The 27,542-nt window shown below is 39.0% G+C and overlaps 1 protein-coding gene across 1 annotated transcript; it reads right to left on the bottom strand.

Annotated features, from left to right (window-relative positions):
* Positions 1 to 31: 31 nt before the first annotated feature.
* On the bottom strand, positions 32 to 27,412 carry LOC113677280 (lipoxygenase homology domain-containing protein 1). The gene is made up of 44 exons (XM_089199269.1): positions 26,772 to 27,412; positions 25,779 to 26,065; positions 25,040 to 25,076; positions 24,433 to 24,497; positions 23,724 to 23,906; positions 23,029 to 23,203; positions 22,343 to 22,457; positions 22,020 to 22,100; positions 21,615 to 21,663; positions 21,273 to 21,408; positions 20,909 to 21,053; positions 20,076 to 20,181; positions 19,544 to 19,685; positions 18,805 to 19,067; positions 18,267 to 18,402; positions 17,599 to 17,759; positions 17,282 to 17,368; positions 16,495 to 16,627; positions 16,078 to 16,232; positions 15,463 to 15,620; positions 14,434 to 14,507; positions 14,087 to 14,280; positions 13,102 to 13,294; positions 12,828 to 12,988; positions 12,360 to 12,446; positions 12,021 to 12,231; positions 11,751 to 11,905; positions 10,874 to 11,177; positions 10,473 to 10,577; positions 10,109 to 10,214; positions 9,603 to 9,787; positions 8,960 to 9,138; positions 7,603 to 7,879; positions 6,902 to 7,056; positions 6,335 to 6,553; positions 5,828 to 6,044; positions 5,014 to 5,400; positions 4,175 to 4,422; positions 3,943 to 4,075; positions 3,133 to 3,324; positions 2,368 to 2,580; positions 1,663 to 1,966; positions 1,102 to 1,208; positions 32 to 913 (listed from the first exon to the last, which is right to left on the bottom strand). Exons 1-44 carry the CDS (start codon positions 26,896 to 26,898, stop codon positions 537 to 539), a joined length of 7,524 nt encoding a protein of 2,507 aa, XP_089055395.1. The 5' UTR covers positions 26,899 to 27,412; the 3' UTR covers positions 32 to 536.
* Positions 27,413 to 27,542: the final 130 nt, after the last annotated feature.

Here is a 27,542-nt window from a genome sequence, read left to right as displayed (position 1 = left end):
ATATCATAAATAACGACATCAAAAACATCAATTACACATCGATACAACATCATGTATTCAATTGCAACATTACTATTTTACTTTTCTTATCATTTCCACTATTTTTCTAATCTTTTTCTCTCATGTTTGCTAAGTTCATAGCTGATGTCGCCATGATGTCCACGCTCTTGCTTGTTAGTGCGTATTACGCAGACCTTTCTCATTGTGACGCTGAGAAAAGACTGCCTTAGCATGTGGAGAATAATCTTTGCCTCAATTATCCCACTCTTATACAGTTTATATTGCCAAGGTTAGCGCATAAATATCAAATTCTACAGTTCAAAATAATTTGTATTCCTGTGTCCATAAATAACTGTTTTAAGTGTTTTTACAAAAAAGGAGCACATAATTACATAAATCTCAAAGAATCCCAACAGAGAGCTCACGCCAATGCTGCTTCTGTGGGTATTCCTTGAAGAAAGGTGAAGTCATTTTTACAGGAGACGACGAATACTACTACTTTTAAAAATGACAGAGCTGCAAAGGGATCACAGAGGTCATTTCGTTAATGGGAGCAGATCTCGACAGATCTTTCCATCTCCTTTCTTCTTATCAAGCCACTGACTGCAAGGAAAAGTCACTTTTTCTTGACTCGTGAGATTTGTGATGTCCACTTTCTCTAACATCCAGCCGGCTCCAAAACCTTTGTTGTCATGTTCTATACGCAAACGTGTAAGCTGACCAAGATCCAGTGCTTCAATTTTAAAGTCGTCCACTTTTCCTCTCTCGAACAAGTTGACGAACTTTTTAGTCAGCTGTCTCTGCCCAGTGTCACCATTCGCGCCATATAAGAGGATGGAGACGTTGGCATCCGTACCTGCGTGTGCTACGTCAGCGGTAAAGACTTCTATTAGATACTGGACGGGTTGAAGGTCTAAAACGAGAAAAGAAAAGATAAAAATGAGGTAAAAAGATGTTACATCAATGTCCGTTACCCGCTTGAGAATATGAAATCAGTTTACAAATATATTCGCAGAACGAAAAGAAATACGTAGCGGCAACACCTCTGAGGGACAATAATCTGTAACTATAGAGGATCCCTTTGATTCAAGCATCTTTTACCTCTAATAGTCGCTGACTTTGGTTTCTCTGATGACTTGCACTCTAAACGAACTGCATCATTCTTGTCATCGCTGAGAGGAATCCACTGACGGCAGGGAAACACGTATCTGTAATCAAATAAAATTAAGTGATTACAATCTTATCAATAATACGACATGAAGGCCACTCACAATCTCACTTTTCAGCTATGCTAGATAAAAATACTTGTATCAGTGAAATAGCAGAATTAACGATAGGAAGACACTACACGACGCTTTCATGGAAACAAACGTAAAATTACAGGAAACAACATTAACAATAATAACAATAACACTATGTCACTTCAAGTGCTTAGTCACGTATGCTGCGTGATGTTGGCTGCATCTCGTTACCAGTTGTTGCTCTGCAAATACTTTTGATGATATTTATTGCATTTAAAACAGAGATATATTCTTTTTAAACATAGACCGTCCAAGTTAAATGGTTTGTCGCTAACTCCAAGAGTCCTTCAAAATAATTAAATTTCCGTTTTACCTAAGAAACAATTCAAGTTAGGTTAAACAGAGTCAACAGAAGGCTTACTTTTCCCCTGTCTCAGGGTTGGTCACAATCACTTCATGTAAGAACCAACCAGTCTCTTTCCCGGTTCCCTTGACAACAGATCCCTGCCGTCTTCGATGTCCCAGTATCACGTGAGTAAGATTCCCAAGACTTCTGGTCGCAAATTTAAATGTGTCTGTTTGTCCTCTACGTAGAACTTTGTTCTTTGCGCTGTTTTCTATCGGGTATTCCTGAGATTTCCTCTCTTCTCCTTCAAGTACGATCCAAGCATTCTGGGTTGTCCCGGCATTTTGCTTGTCACTTGTAAGGAAAGTAAGTTCAAAGGCTACAAAAAGGGAATCAAAAAAGGAATTATGAGAGGAATGTTTATAGTCGTAGGGCAAGTACATTTTTGAACCGAATCACACCACGTCTATAACTGTTAGAGCTGCAAACATCATTGGAAACCAATTTGGGTTTCATGATCAGTTGTATGTTATATCTGAAGAAATGTTATTTACTTATTCATAGTAAGAGATATACGCCAAGGTCCTTCAATCAGTTAGTTGGTCTGCGCTTTCGTCGTCTTATAGGGAAAACTACATAACGTTCATAGGGATTGGTCGAAACAAGTCCTAAGCAGGATTTCTGCTAAGTCACGAACATGATCTGTATGATTACACAATAGGGTATTTCGTTTTATGGAATACAATACCCCCAAGGGGTGGGAGAGCAGCTAATACTCACTTGTGGGCGCTCGCGAGTCGATACTCTTCTTAGCATTTGCGCATGTTAGCTCTCGTACCAGGCTTCCGTCGTCTTTATCCTTAGCCAGCCACCGATTACAAGGAAATAAGTATTTTTCATCATTGGATTCGTTGATGATTTCCACACTTTCAAGAAACCAGTTTGCTTTGAGAAATTTATTGTCGTGCCAGATACGGACTTTAGTAAGTTCACCTACAAAGAGAGAGTTTCGCACGAAACTAAAATCTACATCGATGAGGAAAAGAATGTAACAGATTTATCATTTCAGGAAGGTTCTAAATCAACTTAAAGCACACAGCTGTAAGAATACATACTTATAGACTCAACCACCGGCTCCAAACAGTGAAATACAGTCCAAACAGGTTTTCATAATTTCTGTTACAATCGCGTAAGAACTGAAACACAAAGCTTCCGCGATAAACTAAGCTAAGTAACTCAGCTCAATTGATTTGCTAAAATTTAGTCCAGAACAGAAATTCTAGTACCTTCCAAGACAACCTGGTCACCGTAGCGTTTCAGAGTTAAACTATTTCGGGCAACTTAAACCAGTAGATAACATATGAAACAATACAAAAAAAAAAAATTCTAGGAGGGTCAAACTTAAGACTGTTTTAAAATCTTCTGGTCTAGATGTCACAAAAGTCAGGCATGGAAATTCTTCGTAAAAGAGTTGCTTTAATGCTATTTGCTTTGGTCCATGAAGAACAGAGCTTCTTTCCGCCAGTCACTTCACTTTACACTCACCCAAACTTAGGAAATTTTTGAAGCTAAACACGTCGGTATGATTCCTTTCAAACTTGTCTTTGTATGTTTCAGAATTCTTCAAAGCCAATTCTCCGCTATCTCCATGTTCTCCAAATATCACTAAGAAGACGTTCGCATCAGTTCCGGCTCCCAGCACATCGCCTGTCTTCACGTTAACTTTATATGAAGTTCCTGTTTAGAAAAAGTTGTGGAATAAGTTCCTAATTTAGAAAAGTGATCAACTCCTTAACTTGTAGCGAAAAGATGTTATCGATCACACAAGATAACGTCACCAATTTCACGGCAACGTGAATAAAATTCGTGTAACTGCACTCTTACAACTCGCTAAATAGATAAAAAGGAAACATGGTCTTGTGAAATACAGGCTAATTTTGATATATTAATAGTGATGGCGATTCTGGTGATTGCACAAGAATAACTGGTTAAATAAAAGCAAAAGAGATAAAACTCTTGAAGCGCGTAAAAAATCTTTGAATTGTTAGAAAGTTAAGCCTGTTTAAACGTTGTAACTGTTAGATCGATAAATTTTTTATTTGTATAAATAAATTTGTAAGTAAGCATCGGTTAAATTCTCAGCTTTTAATAATAAAATAATAATAAATTTAATACTTATATAGCGCAAAATTCATTATAAGTATATGATCTAATGCGCTTTACATTACATGTCTTAAAGATGGTTGACTCTATAGAACGATGAACAAAGGGAGTAAATCTTGAAATAAAGGTTGGATATTCAGTCCTCAGTTATTTGATCCACCAGCTTCTGTAGGCACCGTAAAGGACACTTACTTTTGAGTAATTCCTCTCCGTCAACCTCAGCGGGAATCTCTTTAACAAGTTTGCCATCGCCTTCTGTTTTGGAAAACCACTGGTTAGACTTGAAAACGCTCACACAATGTGTCTCCATGTTCCGTATGATTATCTATTGAGGAGAAAAAACTCGCATGATCTCTTGTACCTCTTCTCAGTACGAATGCTTGTACCTGACTGAAAACGTCAACTGTTGGTTCAAAATTCATACCTTTTCCAAAAACCAATCATGACGAGTGCCTTTACCATCGACTGCGATCCTGACTTTAAGCAGTTTTCCCACATCATACGAGTCCATTTTAATCAGATCCACTCCTCCTCGTTCAAACCGCGACTCGTCTTTATCGAGTACAAACTCTGGAGTGGTGCCATCAGTGCCAAACATTGTCATGGATATGGTAGAGTCTGTTCCAGCTGATTTTACATCCCCTGTGTACACCTCTATCTCATATTGCACATCTGCAAGGAAATAATTGACTTCATTATCACCAAAAACAATCGTTTATACAAAAAACCAATGCAACTTATGTCAATAGCACATTATTTTTCTCACGATTAACACCAGCGTTTTCCTGGATGTATCTAATCAAAAACGAGGGCCTATCAGACTAACTACAAGGCCGCTACCAAATCCAACAGTACTAACGAGAGTGCTACAAACGTGGAAAAGGGAAATGATTCCCCTCGCCCCAAGAAAATAATTAGTCTCCAAGATATTGAAACTTTTTCTTGTTAGAATTCGTGGCAAGAAGTATTCCAAGTATTGGAACTGGAATAGCAAAGTTTCAACCAAAAAGACCATGTCAAAGCGGAAGTCGATTGTGTGAGTCCCAGTGAGTGCAGTTAAACATTGGGTGCGGCTTTGCTATCAGGTTTTCGTTTTAATTTTGCCTTTTTCTTCTCTAACTGAGAAAAGGGATGATGGGGTCGACTTGGCATTGACGAGCGAAGAGAATCCAAGTTTATTCCTTCACCGACGTTACATTCACGAACTTAGCTTCAAAACAGTTTGCGTACAAAAACTTCAAAATTTCACTGCGAGTAACTCACGTGGTTTGTAAGTAACCAGATGATCATCTGACGCAGACAGCACGCGTACCACCTTTCCATCCTCCTTGTTCTGTGACAGCCACCTGTTGCACGGGAAGAAGTATTTCTTACCACTAGTGGGTACATCCACCTCTACTTCCTTCACAAACCAGCCGCTGTCCGCTCCGTAACCGTTGTTGGATATCTCAACTTTCTTCACTTCTCCAACATCTACAGCTTCCACTGAAAACATCTCAGTGAGGCCAGGGGTGAACCCATCTCTCTGAATCAGTGCTAATGGGATCTTTTCCGTGGCCGCTTCACTTCCTATCAAAACTATGTGTGCCTGCGCTTTGGTGCCAGCGTCTGATTGGTCGCCTGTGGTCACGCGGATGGTGTAGGCAATAGCTGAGACAAAATAAACAAAGATAAGTTTCCACCCTCTACAGAGAAGGCCATAAAAAAAACAAACAAACAAACAAAAAAGTAAACAAAAATTATAGAGAAATGATACACAGATCGGAAATTTGCCAGAATAATTTGTTTCTAGGAAACTAAAAAAAGAACGATAATTCCCTCTACAGAGCAGGCTATGAAAACAAAAACAAAAACGTAAACACAAACAAATAATTATATAGAACAGATACAAAGATGAAATTTGTCAAAAAAAATGCTACTGTTCAAAAGCTTCGGATCATATTGGAACTGCGGTTAGATTAAGCACAATCACCTCATTCCACGTATGTAACGGCAAAATCTCTTCATTGCAATTAAAATAGAAGGCGTGGCAATCAAAGAAGAGCATAGATTTTTTTGAGCCAGAGTTTGACTTTACCTTCACGAACAGCTGCTGCATCTTTATCACCTTGGCCAAATTCTTCCATGAAAATGGCATCAGCTGTCGCACTTCGGTTCGCTGTTGGTAAACTTTCGTTGCTTCGTCCTAGAGACCCTCGGCTGCTGGCGAGGCTTCCGCGACTACTTCGTCGGGGACTGAGGCTGCTTTGGCTCAAAGATCTGAGACTCATTGTGCCAAGAGTAGAGCGTTCGCCCTGGAAAAGAAAAAAAGGAAACGCTCTGAGGTAACACCTTATATTCTGCAATAAGCCGCCAGCACTCATTTCAAATTTAAGGTAAGACACATCCTCCTTCACTAATTTTCGAAGATACTTATTGGAAAGAGCACGAAAACGCGAGCGACTGGCGATGAGAGCGAAACGCGGGGGACCACGGGAATAAGTGCGCCCATCTCAGAAAGGAGATGTCCTGAGTACGAGGCAATAGTTCATATCTTCATCATTTAAAAAAAAAATTAAAAATAATCGTGCTGTGTAAAGTGTACCTGATAGCCTTTTACATAAAGCGTTCGTTGGATTCTCCCTTCCTCTTTCTTTTTAGAAAGCCATCTCTCGCACACGAACGGATAAAGTTTGTCTGTTTCCAAATCTCGAACATCGACACGATCCACAAACCAGGAGGGACTAAAATTGGCATTGTCGTGTCGAAGCTTCACCTTGAAAACATTCCCGAGTTCGGCGGCTTCCAAGGTGAAGATATCTTCCTGTTAAGCGAGGAAGAATACTATTAAGAATAATTTTATGAACAAAGAAAGCCTCGCTAAGCTGAGAGATATTATCTAAAAAAAAATTTCAAATCCGAAAAGCTGACTGTAACGAGGCATTATGTAGCAACGGTTTGGGCATGGAAAACACTTGGTAATTGTATCTTAAAAGGGACTAAAATAAAATTGAGTTTTACATGTTAGGGCCAAGTCGTCACTTATCAGTCAAAGCTCGGATACATTCCACTTCAAATATTACTCCTCATCTTCTGTTTCGGTTTCTGAGTTTATGCTAATGTCAGTTCAATTCCAATGCAAACACACAGGTAAGACTATTTCGACACTCACATTTCCCCTTTCAAACTTATTAGAGTATGTCTCTGACTTAGCAAGTTGCCTCTCCCCTGTGTCACCATATTCACCATATAAGGTGATAAAAACATTAGCATCTGTTCCTGCGCCTTTGACGTCACCAGTAAAGACATGAACTTTGTACTTGCGGACTGAAAAATGATATGTAAATTGTAAGTTTTAGTAGAACTCATCTGAAAACAATAGTTCAAGACGAAGGTAAAACAACAAAGAAAAACAATAAATCAAAGAGAACGAGTAAAAAGGTTTAAAACACGTATTATGAACTGAACTATAATATATCTTTGCACCTGGCTGTAAAATCCCCCCAAAAAAACCGAATATACTTCTGCAGAAAACAGAATGAGATATAGCACCTATATACTGCTCAAATAAGCAGCAAATTTGGAAAAATTACCGGTACTACAATCTTTTCAGTTCGAGCCACACGAAAAAAGAACCATTAACAAATCTTAAAAACCATTACTGTGGAACGTTTACAACAAGAGAGGCTACGATTTGAGAGAAATGTTAAGGTCGAGACCGGATCCGTTCAAATTACCTCTCTTGACCATAGAGAACGAATAAAAACCAACAATAGCATCTTTCCATCTTGGCAACTTCTCCCAACTACAACTACTTTTTACTGTCTATACAAAGAAATTCAGTTATGGTCCCATCTTGTAGAGCCTACTTACGTTCCAACGTCTCTTGATCGACCTCCTTAGTTTCCACTTCTCCATCTTCCGTTACAGATTCTTCGATAACCTTATTAGGAATCAGCTCCCGCACAACAGATCCATCGTCTTCATCCTTAGCCAGCCACCTCTTGCAGGGGAAGGTGTAAGTTGTGGAAGATTCGCCGTCATCTTTCAAGCGTCGTACCTCCACCTTGTCAAGATGCCAACCAGGGGTCATGCCTTTGTTGTCGTGTCCGATTCGAATCTTTTCAATCACATCACCAACATTGTCGAGCTGCAAAAAAGTGATAAACTCTCATACAGAAATAGACATATGAAAAAGCAAACCGTGGCTTGTTTAACACGACGTTTCTTATCGGCTATGAGACTGTTCAAAAACCTTTTACTTTCGGAGTTCTTAGGCTAACTCGTTGAGTATTTCGTCATTAACCCTTTAATCTCTGAGAGTGACCAGCATCTAATTTCTCCTTTCAATATCACCCCTTAATCAATCATTAAGGTTATGAGAATACAGGAAATGATAATCAACTGAAGAACTTCTTGATTGTTAAACAAATCCTCCTTGCCAGCACATCAGGAAATGTATAGAGAACAGTATGGAGAATATGCATATTGATGTTAGGGTGTAAAGGGTTAATGTCACCCGCACATTCAAGATGGTGTTCGTCCGCTAATCGATTTGGAAACGCACGATTTCAGGATTTCTATAACAATCACAGAAAAGAAAAGTGCTAATATGGTAGGGGCGTAAAAACATAAGAGGAGGGCTTTCTGAATGCCACCGTGTTTTAAGCGAGTAATACAATCTGTAAGTCAGTTTAATAGATAGTCCCGATCGTGCCCATGTTTCTGCAAAATGTGCAAAAAATTTAAGTCATCATTACGATAAGCAGATGTGAGCGTACAACCATTATAATGACTGTTCTGTATATCAACACATCTGTTATATCATACGGTGCACGGAATAAAAACCCACGGAACCCAATATATGATGTGTTCTCAATTCTCTTTTACTTGCGCAATAACTTTGTTCCTGAATCTTGAATTGACACATTGTGGTATATACTAATAACAATTCGCATATACAGCAACAGTAGATAGTGTTGAAGGCACACGCTGATTGGCCACTCGAACTCCGGATATCCTTGGCTATTCACCTCTGAGCAATGCAGGCGGGATTTGTACTCCAAAAAATTGAAATCACTGCAGGAATTTTTTTTGGTATATACTAAAACAACTTTTCACCTCAGCAGCTAGTGGTCGATATTTACCTCGCGGCTAAGTAAATACCCCCTTCTATTCACCTCCACTTAGGTGAATAATTATACATTTCTTCCAAACCTAATACACGTACCTCCTTAACAAACTGATCAGTTGATCCTCTCTTGAAGGAGTCCTTTTGTTTCTTTGACGTGTCTGCTAACATAACCTCTTCAGTGCAACCGTCAGAGCCGTATAGCACAATATAAACATGAGCTGAGGTGCCAGCTCCCATCACATCACTTGTGAACACAGTCATCTCATACGGCACATCTGAAAGGTTCGTAGATACATTAGCAACATCACTAGGTAAATGTATATCTAAGCACAAACTGATCCAAACGAAAAGGCCTCAAATCAATCAAATCCAGTCGAAATTCGCAATACTCAGGGTCCGTAAAAACACAACTTAAGGTTTCAATTCGCGCGACGAAGTATGTGACACGATATCCGTGTTGGAAAATATTATTTGATGCAATGCAGCGTGCCCTGACAAGATGTTGCGTTACTGTGACGTAATGAAGCGTGGCACCCTAAATTGTTGTCACATTATTCAACACAGTGTGATTTGGTGACAAGTGATCCGGCGTGACGTTTTGTCATGTCATGTTGATTAGCGTGACGTAACAGTCTGGAATGTGATGAACTGTGAAGTGAAGTAACGTAATACGGTTTAACGATAGGTGATGTGACACATGTGGGGTGATATACGGGGCGACACGAAGTGACTTCCTTACACGGAGAATAAGCTTCCTCGGTGTCCACTCCAGGAAACAGCTCTCTCTCCAACTGTCCATCATCTTTGCCTTTATCCAGCCAGCGCCCGCACGGGAACACAGCTTTCTGACCAAAGGAAGGAACATCGATAATCACCTTGTCCAGGAACCAACCAGCAAATCCACCTTTATTGTCATGGCCGATCCTGCAGCAAGAGCAGTGGTTAAATGACGATATTACAAGTTGATATGGTTAAGTTACTCCACGTGGCCATAAAATGACACAATGTTGAACATATCAGATAATATGCATTGACAGAATCTAATAATGGTTGCCAGAAAATGCAAACCCCAAATACTTGAAAGCAAAAAGTCCATCATGATGTTCGAATTACGCTCTTTCAAGCGTCACTTCCTTTTCAGGGGAGTAAGCAGGCTGTCATAGAGCAAGCGTATCCACTTTAGACCTAAAAACAACTCAGAAATTCTTCTTTTTATCTACTCATAATCTCGCATTATCATTTTACCTGATCTTTTCAATTTCTCCAACTTTGGCATCAACGGTAAAGACATCTGTTTGGCCACGCTCAAATTTATTTCTGAACGTTTTCGAGGTTTTGAGAGGAACTTTGCCTGACGAGTAAGTGGCAACAGAAATGTTATGACAAGAAGACTTCCAAGCACAAATGTAAAAACAAACCAGAATAAAATAATAGAATAAAAAAATAAAACAGAATCCTGTAGGATGGGTAAATCTACGACGCCTCAACATGCCCTCGGATTGTCAGGAAATCAGTCACTAGAACTTGGAAACGCTCTCCCCCGAGTGGCTACATTACATGGTCGTCATTTTTATGTTGAGCACATGATGTATCTCTTCATTTGACTGACCTGTATCCCCTTCTGCTCCGTACATAATAACATATACATTCGCATTGGTGCCGGCTCCTCTGACGTCACCAGTAATAACAGAGACTTCGTAGGTCGTGATACGAGCTGCAAGAGGTCACACACCAGCGAAATAAAATTGAGAGAAAAAATAATCATGATTGTACGAAATGCTTATCCACATTCTAAATTTATATCTTACACTAGAACAATAAATTAGATTTTTCTCTTTTTGCAACTTACAAGTACTAAATGTTATGGCGGGTATGCATGATTCCAGAACACACGCGGGCTGGTTTAGCTGACTTTATGTGAACAGTTTCAATCAATTTGCGAATTAGCAATAAATAATACCAAGATTTCTTCTGTTTCCGTTATAAAGCAGAAGTAACAGGGCAACATACCTTTAGCCTCAAGGTCCACACCATCAACGTTGGAGATAACACTTGTTTTTCTGGACAAAGTCCTCTTTCTCTCCAGCTTCAAAGCTCGCTCGTCAACTTTAACAAGTTCGCGACAAATCTGGCCGTCGTCTTCGCTGGTTGCAAGCCACCGATTACAAGGAAATACATGTTTCTCCTCTGCTAGTTTGTCCTCGATCTCGATCCTGTCTAAATGCCAAGCGCTCTTTAATCCACTGTTATCATGCCACACTTTGACTTTACTGAGCGGGCCGAGGTTGACGCAATTGAACGAAAATATGTCTTCCTAAAAACCAAGAAATACATCTACCAGATATCAGCAGCAATAAGAGCTTGAGGTAATAATGATCCTACGCGAGAAGTGTTGGATTAAAAAAGGAAGCAGGATTGCTATATATTCAATCAAAGCAACGACAATAAAGTAGTAAAAAACTGTCTTACGACTTCAACACTTTTCCAAACTTTTGACTTCTGACCAATAAACCAAGTAACATTTCTATGACCACAGCAGCGAGGTGAGCGAAGGGAACAGAGCTAGCGTAACCGGCGGTTTTGGGTGCATACGGCTACGCTACTTACCGCTTCAAGGTGAATACAAAATCGCCAGTTACGCAAAATATAGGAGAACTCACGAGAAACGTGTGTTTGCACGAGAATAGGCTAAAGTTACCAATTGGTCAATCATCACACTGCATAACAAAAACGATATATACCAGAGTATTGGGTTCCTTTCCATTGCCCAACTGATCTAATCTATCTTTGCAGTTACAATGAAGTGAAATACACGCATTTAAACTATACATAAGGACATAAGAGTCCTTACTTTAACCTACAAACACGCCCTAAATACAGATCTTACATTATTTCTTTCAAACTTGTCCATATGAGTTTCAGATTTATCCAACTTTCGTTCTCCAGAATCGCCAAATTCACCATACAAGCAGATGAACACATTGGAATTCGTTCCAGCATTAGAAACATCACCAGTGTGTACGTGGACACGGTACGTGTTTTCTACCAAAGATATAACAGAATATTTGGATGAGCATTCGACCTTGTGCACTCTCAGCACACGTACTCCGGCCGCTGTCATACACCTTGGTACTATGGGCTCATCTGTTCAAGTTACCTGCAAGCGAGCCGCGTCTTGGTCTGCCACTGGAGTCCACGGGCACCAGTTCCCTCACGATCTGACCGTCGTCTTCGTCCCGAGCCAGCCAGCGGTTACACACAAAAAGATAATTATGTTCATCTCCATCACCCATCTCTTCAACCTCCCCAGAATTCCTTCGTTTCTTGCTTGGTTCTTTGTCTTCGGGCTTCACGCGGCGAATTTCAACCTTTTAAACAAGAGAGCAAAACTTCATGCAGCCATAGCTGAACGCGAATAATCAAAGGAGGTTTTTTTCGAGTCAAATGGCCAACGCGTCGTTTACAGTAAATTTAATACTCGACTGAATCATTTTACCTTCTCTAAGAACCAGGCTGAGCGCATTCCATTGTTATCATGACCAACACGAATTTTTACCAGCTGTCCGATATCCTCGCACTCCACCTGGTGGATAAAAAAAAAAAAGGTTGAATGGAGAATCCTAGTACTCCCAGAGGCAATTAACACATAACTTCTCCTTATAATAATACAATATCCAGAAAAGTGGTAAACAGAAGAATACACTTGTCAGGTGTCAAAGCATTATCATAATATGACGCAAAATTCTATATACTGGGAACAAGAAAGCGTATAGCAGTTGCCTTCTATACACACTGTACAAGCAATTTTGCTCGTCAATATCGTGGTAAATTCGCCGCTTTAAAAAAAATAATTCCTACTTATGTCTTCTGCCCTCTACCGGATGGTTTCCACGCTCTGTCTACTCTCCGTCCCCTGGAAGGGAGAGCTTGGGAGCGAGCCTTTAACCTTATCCTCAGAACTTACTTTGAACTTGTCAACCTGGCCTCTCTCGAAGTTGTCAGACTTGTTTCTCAGGTCAAACTGGTCAGACTTGCCCTTCTCGCCATACATGACAAGAAACACATTTGCGTTGGTACCAGCTCCTCTGACGTCACCTGTGTACACCGTCACCTCGTGAGGGATTTCTACCCAAACAAAAACAACAATATTCTAGTGTCTATCTTTTTTTATATGAACGTTCCACAAACTACTTTTAAGGCATTACTCGGGAAAATGAAGGAACAAAAACGTAAATTACTTGGGTTGCTCTGAGTCTGTTGTCCTGGGTACAACTCCCTCTCAATCTTGCCGTCGTCTTCATCATCTGCCAACCAGCGGTGACATGGGAAGACCACGTGTTCTCCAAGTGAAGGGATATCTACTGTGACGTTATCAAGAAACCAACCAGCAGCACCACCTTTGTTGTCATGCGAGATACGCAACATTTCAACCTGATGGGAAGAATACATCGAAAATAGTCAGTCAAGAAACCCGCAGCAAACTTGACTAGGGCTTAGTTGCATAAAACGCAGATAACGATATCTAACGGATAAACCGCTATAAGTGAATAGATAAACTGCTATAAGTGAATAGATAAACTGTGAATAAGTGATAGTAAAACGTACTGCACTATCCACCGGAAAGAGGTTATCCAGTGGATAGCGTTAACCAAGCCTGGAACAACCGGAGCTAGCATATTTGGCTCCCTCAAGGAATCCACTGCCGTTATGAAGTGATTGTACCAAGTTTGGTGTATGAATCCAAGAAAAAAACACATTAAGAACCGAGGACAGAGATATTCCCGAAAAAGGACGGATGCTCTGAGCTATGACCTCATTCGGAAAAAACACAACAGGCTAGGAACGTGATATTGAAAACACAAACAAATTAAACAAGAAAAAAAAAAAAGAAAAAAAAAGCAAAGTCACTAATAACCCTACAAGTTAAAAGAAAAGCATCAAGACACAAACTGGCCGCAGGCAAACCAATTGACTGTTTTCAATCATGACTGATGTGCCGAGAGCGCGACTCTGCCAAGAAGAATAACCCTGACAATCATGGCGGCATTTAAAACTGTGGCCAGCGGGTTGAAATCAAGAACTCTGGACCCCCATTTAGATGGAGGCCATTCTGCCTCCTTTCCATATCAACGTTATGAGGTTTCTGCATACTGCTTAAACTTAGGTCTTTTAACACTAACAGAGAGGTTGTGCGTGTTTGTTTCTTCCCTTGTCATTACCCACCTTTCCAATGTCCACGGCCTCCAGCACAAACTGGTCAGTCCTGCTTCGCTCAAACTTGTTTTTCGTGTTTTCAGCGCTTCTCAGTTGTAACTTTCCAGTGTCACCTTTAGCGCCAAAAATTTGAACAAAAACATTGGCATCCGTACCCGCGCCACGAACATCACCAGTCCTTACAGATACTAGATACGAAGTGGCTGCAAGAAAAAAAAAAAAAAATTTCCCGTCACCGTTTGGATTTCAAGCATCTCTGCCAAAGGCTGCGCACAACTGCGACGAAAGTAACCGTACGTAGGATCTGGAAGGAGGACATGTTGAAATACCGGAGTAAATAAATACAACTGACGTACTATTGAGCAGACTTGTACCACCAAGGGGGAGCTCTCTGACTATCAAACCATCATCTTCATCTTTTGCCAACCATCTGCAACAGAACGAAGCACCAAGCCAGTCAGTAGCACAATTGTTGAGCTTCATACCGAGTGCGAATATAGTAAGCTCCCTTGGGAGAGTTTGTCTGAGTTCAACACTCTGTTTTGATCATTACATTTTTAAAAATTGCTTTCGGTTTTACTTCACACAATAAATATGAAACAATACAAAGTGCTAAAAAGAGAGGGAAAGGGAAGCCTGAATGGATCTTGAAAATTCCTACAATTTAAGAGCAAAACATATAAAAAAATTTCAAAACAAACTTAAGAGCCACCGATAGAATCAAAGAACGACCTAACCTTACTCTTGAAATTCAAAACCACCTAAGTTAGCTTAACTATTCGCTTCGCCAATTAAGCACATAAAATAACATTACCAGTAAACCTTAGTACTGACATAAATATCATATTCTAAACTTTTTACTTACTTCCTAAGGATCTGAAAACCAGGAAATTGATGAGAGTAGTTGTGTGTACTCAAACTCTTTTGGGTGGAGGAGAGGTTTGCAGGGGCATAGCCAGGATTTTTCAAACGGGGGCGGGGGGCCACCCTGTCAAACAGAGGGTACTCACTAGATTGCCCTGTCAACCTATATGCCATGTTACCGAAAAGGGGCTTACAAAGGGGGGGACACGGGTACCTCAGCGACCCCCTTCCCTAGCTACACCCATGGTATGCCACCGAAAGACTCAAAGGAGAAAGGAAATGCGACGAGATACAGTGCATGCATGCAACCCGTCCCGAATATGCGATTTGTCTTTGAAAAGAGTCTTACCGTAAGCCCAATCTCCGCCTCCCAATCATTACCCTGTCCCAGAGTGGGCCAATAAGGCCTGCAAGTGAGCCCACGAAACAAATGAACGCCCAATACGTAATCGTAACGTAGTCATACGTAGTCATAACGTCAGTCGAAGGAAAGGTTTCCGTGATAGATATTCATAACAAACCTGTTGCAAGGGAACACATATTCCTTGGTGTTGTCTTCAGGATCCTTTATCACAACTTTATCTAGGAACCATCCTGATCCGGGCCCAGTGGAATCATGGCCCACACGGACTTTTTCGAGGGTTTTTAGTGACACTGCTTCGATAAGGAACTCATCCACCTTCAGACACAAGTAAAGAGGTCAACATACATCACAGTTGATAACTGCGCGCAAAACTGGATATCACGGAAAACACTCTCAACGGGGCAATTACGTGCACATGTATGGTTCTGGAAAACATGGTTAAGCTTACCCACGATTAATGCAAGTCTTTGATTGTTTTAGAGAGGTTTCTTATTAATACTTTGTACTCTTCTGGTTTGTCTTACATTGAGATAAAACACCGCTGCGTGATTTGTTTTTGTCCACACAATGCAGAATATGTTTGAAAGATTACGGATTCAAGATTCACGCAGAACTTTACGCAAGATTTATAGCCGTTCGGGCGAGTAGAGAAAAAACCAGCTACGAATAAACACTCACTATCGATGTCTTGATGCTTTTGGACTGATCTTAACGCATGACCCAGCTTCAAAGAAATATCAACAGTACGAAAACAAAATATTTTACAAATTACCTGATTTCTCTCAAATTTGTTCCTGTTAGTTTTTGATTCTTCCAGAGGTCTGTCACCGGTGTCCCCCAACTCACCAAAAATGTTAAAAAATATATTGGCATTTGTACCAGCGCCTCGTTTGTCACCGGTGTGGACATAAACATGGTAAACGTACACTGAAAAGATTAAAAAGAGTAAAACAAAAAACGCACATTAAATCAAGATTATCTTCATAAGAAGCTTCAAATGAATTGGCTGGTTTAATTTTTAAAGAATTAGCTGGTAGTAGCTGTGCTCTATTAAATCTAAGTTCAAACATACATTTATTATTATTATTATTACTATCATTTTTCATTATTTTCATCAGCTTCAACACCTAAAGAAAGCAAGAATTGCTGTTTTTGTCGTTGTTAAAAAAACTTTGAATTTATTCATTACCAGGTAAAGGTTCTTTTCCTTGGATGATTGCTGGCAGTTCACGAATAATCTGATGGTCGTCCTCACTCTTAGACAGCCAGCGGTTGCACTTGTAAGAACACTTAATACTTGATTTGACATTTTCCATTTGGATCTAAGCAAAATAAATCAAACCGACATTTGGTAAGCTTGTTTCATGGTCTACCTTTTCATATCAAAATGTGAATGCATTTTGATCCACAAAAGGAAGAGTGTTCATCGTTAAATAAACACAGCCCCAGCTGGCTATGACTATCATTAAATGAACGGTGCTATCACAACTTCTCTCTATTTTCATTGCAAAGAATACGAAGTTAGTGGTGTGCTGAACAGGCGCCATCTTTGGCGTTTTTTATGCAGCCGGAATCCAACGCGAGGCGAGCGCGGCGAGCGCGTAAAGAGTATTACGCGTGAGAAGCTCCCCAAGACTCTTTTACGCCCTTAGGTCTAGTTCTTTCTTATCCATTGACCGCACAAAACGTTTTAAAACAAAAAAATAAAAAAACAGAACAAAGTAGAAATCAAGTCTTTACTATTACAATGTACCAGCACATTCGTAAACTATGCGCAAACTATACGCAAACTCAAAGTTGTTATCGATTATTCTATTCGTTGATTAACTGATTGATCAACTGATCGATAAATTTATCGACGGTTGGATAGAAGGTCGTAAAGATAAACGGACGGGAGGACGGACGGGAGGGCGGGCGGGCAGGCAGGCGGAGGGACAGATAAGTGTACCAAAACACAGGCGGACAGACGGACTTACCTTTTCCAAATGCCAGTCAGAAAACGCTTTTGAGTTATCATGTCGTATTCTCAGCTTGTATGGTTTTCCGACTCTAGTCAGTTCAACCTAATATAAAAAGAAAAAAAAAACCACAGAACATTGAGGAATGACAAGGGAAATATTGTTTTGTGTAAGTTTGAATACATGGCAATGATCAAATTATGCATGTGATTAAGAACCACTAAACAAAGAATATAAGCTGCTCAACAGGAAGGCAAAACGTGGAAAAAGTTTAAAACTTCCATGAATATAAAGAGCACTTTGGACAACAGAAGAGAAGAGTGATCAGAACTTACCTTAAACTTATCAAGCTGCCCCTGCTCAAAGTTGTCAGTGGCATTTCCAAGCGGTACCTCATCAGTCTTGCCTTTGTCTCCGTACAATGTCATAAACACATTAGCATCTGTACCAGCTCCTCTCATGTCACTTGTCCATAGCCAGACATTCCACACAGTTTCTGTCCGAAAAAGAAAAACACTCTTACCAACGGTTCTCATTTTAGCACCTTTCCCCAGTGAAGTCCTCCTCTTTACAACAGTATTGTGCCTGGCTGTTTAAAACACGATTTATCTTGCTTTACCCTGCACTAAGTTGAAACCTCACAGAGCGAGTTTTAGCTGGAATAAACGCTTCGATACTTGAGAAACCAAAACCAGATTGACCTTTAAATCCTGTACTAGAAAAACCAGCCCCTAGTACACAAAAATTCTCCTCCAAAAAATACCATAATTTTATGCGTAGTCTATCGTTTGTCCTTGCACTGCCTTGACCAACAGGAATGCAAAACCGAAAGGACCTGACGTTCTCATGTTCATTGCTTACATGTATATGGACAGGTGCGAAGCAAATGCTTTTGAATTTACAAATGCGTAGTATTTTTCTCTGACGTTTGAGAATTAATTGTTCACTTCTAGGTGGATATCAGTTTCATGAAACAAAAATTAGGAACCACTGTGAATCATACTTGGCCGTCTTTTCAATCTCATATCTTCAGACTCAAAGAGATCTCTCTCAATCAATTGGTCTCCTTCATCATCGGCCAGCCACTTCTGACACAAAAATACTTGCTGATCTCCACTGCTGGGGCAGTCGACAACCACCTGAGGGAAAAACAAAACACTCAAAAATTGGGCATTTCTAACCATTGTCGATCAATGCAGGATGAAAACTCTACATGGCTTGCGTAGCAGTTTCACACATCCTTTTAGCTATGCGAGAGTCATGTGAAGGCAGCGGGACTTCAGGGAACTCAATTGCATGGGTTACTCATTAAAATAGTATTTCTGTTTTTCGCTCGGTGATTGATCCAGGAATGTTGTGAACCCTCTCAACCAGTCAGGTGCATATTGATTAAAACCAATTGGCACTTGGTCTGTTGCATCTCTTGCTCACTTGAGGGTTTCCACGTTAACTATTGATCCTTTCAATTTTGATTTTTCCTTCTTTCCGCATTGTTATTTCTTTGGTTTTGATACACACTTTAATACATAAATTTCAGTTACCTTCTCACAGTGCCATCCTGCACCAAGACCACTATTGTCATGACCAATGGTTAAATGATGCAAGGGACTCAGCATTTCTGCTGTTTCTACAGTAAAAATGTCCGTCCTTCCCCTTTGAAAGTTGTCTTTCTCTTCATTCTGAAGCCACAGTTTGCCACTGTTGTTTTCGCCGTCTTCCCCTCCGTGAAGGATGACAAAAACACGTGCATTAGTCGACGCATTTCTGACGTCTCCAGTTGTGACATGAATATGATAGGGAATTCCTACGAGTTCAAAAACAAAACCACATTCTATGAACTTTGGCAACTTCAACTTCGAAAGTCAAGGTATTCCTTCGTTCGATAGAGTACTGTGTGGAAATTCTGTTAGAGATCATTTCTAGGATACTCAATATCTTCGCAAGCAAAGGTTGCGCAAAACACTTTTTCAACCTTCTACCATTTAGTCTTTTCATATTTTTTTGGTTAAAATTTGAAAGCGTATAGCATTCTCGCAAAATAGGATTGAATTAATTAGCGAAAAAAGTGTATTTTCTCTATTTAAGGTCGTATGATGACAAAAGCCTGCCATGAACCTGTTTCATAACCAACGTCTGTGTTACATTTGTTACCATGATCATCTACATTTGAAAGGTCAGCTTTAAACTCTTTACGGTTGCTAATTTACGTTATCAACTCAGTTGATAATACCAAATTACTCTGATTACATTTGTTACGATCGACAAGAAAGTAGCTCTGACCTTTGTCAACAACTAAATCACCATCTTTAGCGTCTGCTCGGATCAGTTCACGTGAGATTTGACCATCATCTTCATTTTTAGCAAACCAGCGTCGGCAAGGAAAATCAACAGCTTCTCCTGTACTGGGATCCTCGACAGTTGCCTGTAAAAGGAAACAAGTGGAAATAAAACTAATTTACAGCGTGAAAACTTCGTTGGTGACATCAAGCAGTACACTGTAATTGACTTATCGCTACTGATAATATACTTTCAAAAGAATAATTTACCGAAGTGGAGGTGAATGTCCACCACTTTCAAAGAAGCTAAGGTGAATAATTGTTTAAGTACATAACCAACAACTCTGCCTATTTCTGTCTGCATACCGAGAAATGGTCAAAAGTAAAACTCTTGTTGCGCGATTTCTCTCTTCAGCCGCAGGTAGGTGAACATTGCTAGCTAATCACTTCCGAGCCAGCTAAGTCAGCGCATGCGAAAAGTTCTATTTATTTGTGTTGTATACATCTACACGATGGCTGTTATCAAATGAACTAACCTTGTTCAAAAACCAGCCAGGCCCTAATCCACTGTTATCATGTCCAATTCTTATCTTGGTCAGGCGTCCAAGACTTGTTCCACAAATGACCTTAAAGGAATCTTTCCTGAAAATAGAGCACAGTGACATACAGCTGCAACCCTTTGACTCTCAGATACAATCAAACGGAAACTTCTCCTGATGACTTTCCATGAAACAAATAAATTTGGTAAGGTTATAACAGATCTGAAATAATAGCGGAGCTCGCAGAGCGTAGCTCCATAATTATACAAAATAGCAGTAACCCATCAAGCCGAAAAAATTTGGATGTACGACCGTACGACCGTACGACCGTACGACCGTATAAGGTGCTACTTTTAACATGCGTGGTCAACTGTACCGCGGGCACGCCAACGCCACGGCTTAGTCCAGTAGTTCAGTGGTCAGTGCACTGGACTCCGAGTCGGACGACCCGGGTTCTAGTCCTGGCCGGGGCAAGGCGTTGTGCCCTTGAGACGTGCGGGAAAAAAAATGCGTGCTCCGCTTTTAGGCTTGGCTAAATGTATGTATTATCGAATCACTCTGATGCCAAAATATGTGTAGGAACATCCCATGAATTTGATGGCAATCCTTCCTTCAAGGAGTATGCTAACATCATTTCTATGTCCAGTGAAATATTTCAGTGCGGAGCCAACCAAGCTGTTATTCTCTACAAAGCGGCCATTACATATTTCTTTTTATGGTAATACAGTCTGAGGCTTATAAGAAATCCCTCAAGAGCTATTACGAGAAGTGCACTACATTCATACATGTCACAAACACATTTGCAGTTAATCTTTAAATACACCGCTTACTTTCCACGTTCAAAGTTATTTCTTGCGTTATCCAACTTCTTCTCCCCTGAGTCACCATCTTCTCCAAATATGGTAATTACAACATTAGCATCAGTTCCAGCTCCTCTCTTGTCACCAGTGTAAGTGTGAACAAGATATCGGTGGCCTAGATAACAAAAATAAGGGAAAAAAAAGGAACAGAACACACACTCGTATCAGCTTGATTTTTGTTGTATATGAACATAAAAATTGTGTAAAAAAACAACATCCGAGAGATATCATAGAATTATTGATTATAAGAATGCTCTTACTTGGTGATTATATTTTTTTCTGTTTCTAACAACATGAACTTTAATTGATTCTTCTGGGATTCAATGTAACAAACCTTGAAATACAGCTGAAGAATCTGTTGAAGCCGTCAGCTGCCTCCTTGTCATTCCGTCACCTTCATCCTTGGCCAGCCACTGATTACAGGGAAAATAGAATTTCTGATCTTCTCTCTCACGACAGTACACTATTATCTGAAAGAAATTTGCACACATGTAGGTGATTATCATTAAAAAAAGGGTAAATGAATAGCCTGAGAGAGTTCAAAAAAAAAATTCAGATGACAACAGTAGTAAGTGCTGGTTCAAACATTTTTACTCTCAAAGAGTGCAATTTTCAGTGCTGTCTCGTATAACAAATAGACTTCCAACTAGTGTATATTCAAACATAGGTACTGTACCTTGTCTAAAAACCATCCTGGAGAAAAACCAAAACTATCGTGTTCCACGCTACAAAATGATGAAAAAGAAAAGAATATTTAATCTTCTTATGGTCAATGAAAATTATGAGAGATAAAGGCAACTGATTAGTTTATAAAAGAATGTGAGATTTAAGAATTTCATCAATTTAATATTATCATCAGTAGCATTTAACACTACATCTGCAAATATTAATTTCACTCCACAATTGCTAAGATCCACAATGCAATACATAAGTATTGGCAGTATCACTTACATGTAACTTTTTGTTTTTTTGTTTGTTTTTGTTTTTCTGTTTGTTTGTTTGTTTTTTCATGCAGCTGCTTTCAATTGTATTTTTAATGTCAAACAATAGTAAAATAATTTTTTTTGTACACACTGCTTACATTAACTTCTTCAAGGATCCAAGGTCAGTTGTTTTGATTTTGAAAACATCTTTTTTCTTCCTTTCAAAAGCATCATCATTCCTGTTGGGTGCAGAAGAACAGAAAAGGAAAATGGCAGAAATTATTTGCGAGAATTCAAAACTAACCAATTAACTTGGAAAAAAAATAACTGCTGAATCCTGTTTTAGTCTATGAGGGAAGAATAACACCAAATAATGGCCAATAGTACATGCAAGGGGATAAATTATCTAATGGAACAATGCATGCAACAAGTACATAAAATAACAATAATAATTAAAAAAACCAAAATCTAAAACCTGTACCTGCTGATAAGTTGTGTTTTAGGGGCTTGTCCTCTCTTGCCATACAACGTAATAAACACATGAGCATCTGTCCCTGCACCAGCTTTGTCCCCAGTGTATACCTCTATTACGTAAACTGTCAATCAAACAAATGATTTAAAGAAGGCAGCTTCAGAGTACAATGGAAAAAACAATGCCCTAATTTACATGTTGTACTGCGTCAAATTCTTGCACAATGATTACCCCATTTCCTTGAATAAGCCCACACTTTTATATAACCCTCGTCCCCAAATAAGCACCCACCCCCAAAGCCATAATTTCAAACAATTGCCTGCCTTGAATAAGTGCTCCAACCCTGCCTCCCTCGCTTTCCTAAATAGTAGGAATAAAAGGAAATCCTGATTCTATTGCCACTTTATTTATACCTTTTTAAGCTTCAACTACAGGAGAATAATTTTTTTTCCCTTTCCAGTTACATGTATTTTTATCTTTATGTGCTTGCAGAGTTCCTTTATGTGTAGGTGCATTATCTGTCTTTCGATTTTTGTTCTACGGCTGCGCTTACTTAATAATCGACCCCTCAATTAGGCACCCTCCTTCCAAAAAGTGCCCCTCTTTTAGCTGAGATTTTAAATAAGCACATGCACTGACTCTTTCAAGGAAATATGGTATTTAGAATTATATATATAATGTAACTGCCAACATACCAACTTTTTCAGCTTTCTTGTGCACCAGTGGTTTTAAACAGCGTTTTACTTGACAATCACTCTCATACAGTGACAACCATTGATAGCATGGGAATGTCCAAGATTTTGATTTCTGAGGGTTTGTCACTTGGATTTCATCCAGGAACCATCCTTGTTTCCGCTCACGGCCATCATGCTGAGAAAAAAAAAATTCCACTGTTGAGTCTTCATAACAAAATCACAAAATGGGCACACTTTATTAAAATTATTAATAGCTATATGTGACAAATTCATTCACATTCTAATCTTTGGTGTGTGTTATAATAAAAATACATGACTGTATGTTTTGTTATAGTAATTTGGTAACAGTAGTTTGGTGAGTTGTATTATTGTACCATGTCTAGATGTATTGTCTTGTACTTTGATACTGAAAAATAAGAAGTTTTTCTGTGTGAAAAGGAAAAAACATCTTCTCCATAGGAGCAGCTCATCTTCTGACTCAAGTTATACAGAAAAGCATTGCACCAACTTTTGCCAAGCCCAAAAAAGGCTCCAAATATCCAAACAATCAGGATTTAATGAAATTTAGTAAAACAGTTATTCCATTCACCCTTGTTGGATATGAGATTGGTTATAGCCAACCTCATATCCAACATGTACTTAGGGATTAATTTTTAAATATTAGCAGTGAAAGATTGGTCAATAAAATCTTGTACCTGAATAATAAGCTGTATAAGGTCACCAATATCAGGTCCCTTCACAGTAAAAGTCTCAGTGCTTCCTGAGTGGAATTGGAATGGTGGCAATGTTGCTATAAAGGCTGATGGTACAGCAGAATCCATTTGGTGAGTGAGTTGTCTAGTAAACTTGCCTTTTGTTCCCCGAAATTCTGCAAAAACCTGTGAGACAAATCAAATACAGTTATTCATTAAATTGCTGGAAGCACCTATGGACAATATGAACATTAATCTTGTGTTCTGAAAAAGAAAGAAGACATAAACAACTCTCCAGGGTTTATTGTGCTACAAACACAGTTGGCTCTCATTCTTAGCTCTCAAAATGAAAAAAGTCATTCTTGATTCTTAAGAAAGCAAAATCTTTTTGTGATATTTAATTGATAATGCTGTAAATCAATAAAGGCTATAACTGCAAAGTACCACATGGAGTGATAGCTGCAATTACATGCTATATATAATTATATAATTATATACATTGCATCATATGCTTAGCTTATGACATCATTTTTATTGTGATTTGGGCAGAAATTGTACTACATGTACTGGTACAGTGATATAAAATAAGTCACCTAATAAAACAAGTGAGGGTGTCAAACCTCAGGTAAACTGGTCTAATAATTTCAAAATTAGTAATTCTGGCACATTTAAACTGCAAGACTATAGAGTGTCTCATCCCTCTCTCTCGTACCTTTGCATCTGTGCCACCATTTCTCTTGGCTCCAGTTTTCACTACAGTTTTGAATGTAACTCCACCTGCACAAAATATGTGATTGAAAATTGCATTTAATAGGAATGATCTTGAGGAGGGAAAATGGTAGAAAGATGAGGGGCTACATGCAAGACATGTAATCTGGTTTTCTTGATTTCTCAATATTGTAATCCTTCCCTGCAATCTACTAACAGCTAAATGTTTGCCTCTTGCCTGCTAGGATTTCTAATTGCATCTCTGATTGTTTACTTTGGACATAAAATGCCCAGGTTGGAGAGTGGTCAGTTATATTTACCAGTGGATACATATTACCAAGATGAACACTAACCCTTCAAGAAAATGTATTACAATTACATTTGTTAAAATTGATGTCATTATTTAATGAAATAAATACATGATTACTGCTATTGTGAAGTTGAACTAGGTAGATTCCTTTTCAATTGAATGGTACCAACACATGTTCAGTACCACTGCACTTATCAAGTTAAACAACCTGCAAATGGTACATGACTTGTACAGCTGCTGTACTTGTGAAATAATATGTTTAAAGTTCATAACAAAAAGAAGAAAAATCCTGATTCAAAACCTTTTTTCTTTGTCTTTCCACTGGTACTTCGTCTTCCCTAATAAAAAATCACAAGCCAAACATATTAAGCTCTAAGGTTAAACTATTAATATTACTGCATGCACAATTATCAAGTCATTACCTCCAAAAATGAACTGCACATGAAATTCCTAAATAACTAATTGTGTCTTACTATAGTTTAAGTGCATATTAAGTACTCAAAATTTAGTTTGGAGAAGGAACTTTACCTTCTCTTTCTAATTCAGATACTCTACAAGCCTTGTTCATCTTATGTCAAACCCATGGGTCATTTGTACTTTTTTTCTTTCAAAGCTTGAACCCTATTGGGTTCCTATCTAATTTCTCCTTACAACATCATCACTGAATCACACATTTAAGTTGCAAGATTTTAGGAAATGATTATCAACTAAAGATGCTCCAGATTGTTAAACAAATTCTCCTTGTAAGCACTTTGGGAAATGTGTAGAGAACAGTATGAGGAATAGACATTTTGATGATAGGGTGTAAAATTGGCTGACAGCAGTCTCTTTCAAACATCATCTGAGTTTACAATTTATGTCAAGTGGAGTTTTAGCAGTTGAAAATGAGTTTAAGTTCTCCTTTTGATTTTCACTGTCTCTAATTATTTCTGATGTAATATGTACAGTATTCATTTGCCATGACCCTTCGCAATCAATTGAATTTTCTTTTGACGTGAAATTCTTCTCAGCAGGAACAAACACTAAAAAGTTACACACACCCTTGTTTTAGATGGTCCTGACTCCCTCAAAGATGCACTTTTTCCAAACTTTCTTGAAAAGTATGGGTTCAAATGAGGGTCACTCAGAGAATTATATGTTGCTGGAGAAAAGTCTTTTCCACGCAGAGTGGAACTGCCGCCAATTGTAGCTCTTGGAGCAAACGGAGCCTTTTTACTTGTCTTGCTCTCAAATGGGGTGTGGTACAGGCTCACATGGAACTTTCTTGCCCTTTTCGGTTCAGGTGAGTTTGGGTGTCTCCAACGAGGTTGCTGACTGGCAGGGGGTGCTATAAACAAGAAAGGTTACACACTGTCAGTATTTTTCCCAAATGGTGTAGGAAAAATTGGCTGCCTTACTGTGTTGTAATGCAACATTTTGGGAATTTATGCCAAATTTCTCGGCAATATTATTTCACTTGCAGTCAACAGGCTTGTCCAGGAAGTGAGCTTGATGATTTCTAAATTATAGGCGACGTGAAAAGCACCCTGCGTTATACAGTACTGTTAGGATCAACAATGTCCAAAGTGTCATGTAATTTTATACTACGAAGAAAGAGTTAAATAATGAGCTCAGTTGCCAAGTATATAAAGACTAATTTAGAATGGCTAACTCAGCTTAAAGCCTCAAGTGTGCGAAATCCGTAAGTCTGAGGTTTGAATCCTTGTGGGGTTCTGGGAGTGACAGTTTCTTTCCTTACAAAACGAATAACATCTCTCAATTAATTCCCGAACTCAAAGTCCACCCTCCTTTTTTTGTCTAATTAGAGCGCGTACATTTGTATGTTAAGCAGTGTGAAAGAGGCGAGTGAAAAGTTATTAAAATACGTGTTGTATCGCAATGAAAACTAAGCAACAGTTGAAATCAGTCTTTCATTATCTGGGAAAATCCTCTCAACTGTCTAACGTAAGCCTTTCCACTTGTTCTGACTGAATGTTTATAAACAAATAAACACGCTAGGTTGTTAGCTTAGAAGCTTACGATGAATAACTCACCTGACACAGGTCTTGGTCGCTGATTAGTTGTTGTTTTGGTATATCGCGTAGGTTCTGGTCGATTTAGAGTTGTAGATAACAAATGAGTATCCTGAAAAACACTTTTCACAGCTTCGGAGCTCTGCATTTCTCCAAGTCTTATCCGTCACAACTGAGAAACAACTTTCTAGCACCACTAAATCTTATTTGTTGATATATCGTGACGAATTCGAACAAGAAACCTCACGTAGAAATTTAATGAAACATATCTACCAAAGTATTTTGTCAACAATGCACTTTTTATCGTAGTCAGGAATCTGGTTTCGAACCTGAGTGAGATACATTTAAACAAATGTGTTTGAACAGAAGTCACACATTAAAGTCTCCATGCCAAAGCAATTCATTGTCGTCTGCAAAGTTACGATAAGTTTGTGTATGTCACGCCAGTGTTCTTTTCAAATGTCTTCTCTATGAAAGTTTCACCTGATTGGTAATTCGTCATATATTCCAACACCACTGAAGAGACAGCTTTTTGTACGAAAAAACACCTTCAATTCAGTGCCTAACTTTTTGAGGTAGCGATCGTATGCAAATTTTTTCGAAGCTAACAACGAACTCTGTTACTCTACTGTTACTCGGTTTCTAAAGCATCATTAGCAGCCAAGCCTCCTGAGCTTAGTCAAATACAACAAAAACCATCCCCAACTCTCTCCCCTAAGTAATCATTTCTATTATCCACTTAAACTATTTGTTACATCAATTATTTGATCATTAGCACCCACGTTATTTCGA

Source organism: Pocillopora damicornis, chromosome 3, assembly GCF_964200805.1.
Source record: "Pocillopora damicornis chromosome 3, jaPocDami1.2, whole genome shotgun sequence".
Classification (NCBI taxonomy): Eukaryota; Metazoa; Cnidaria; class Anthozoa; order Scleractinia; family Pocilloporidae; genus Pocillopora; species Pocillopora damicornis.
Note: the sequence above shows the minus strand (reverse complement) of the source record. Positions and strands in the feature narration are given on the sequence as shown.

What these genes read in the sequence shown, in the direction of transcription:
- LOC113677280 (XM_089199269.1), bottom strand. Translation starts at nt 26,898, where the DNA reads ATGCAGAGCTCCGAAGCTGTGAAAAGTGTTTTTCAGGATACTCATTTG. An exon ending in AAGACGCGGCTCGCTTGCAG is followed by an intron (nt 11,906 to 12,020) that starts GTAACTTGAACA and finishes TATCTTTGGTAG; the next exon opens with AAAACACGTACCGTGTCCAC. An exon ending in CAAAAATTTCCTAAGTTTGG is followed by an intron (nt 2,581 to 3,132) that starts GTGAGTGTAAAG and finishes CTCTCTTTGTAG; the next exon opens with GTGAACTTACTAAAGTCCGT.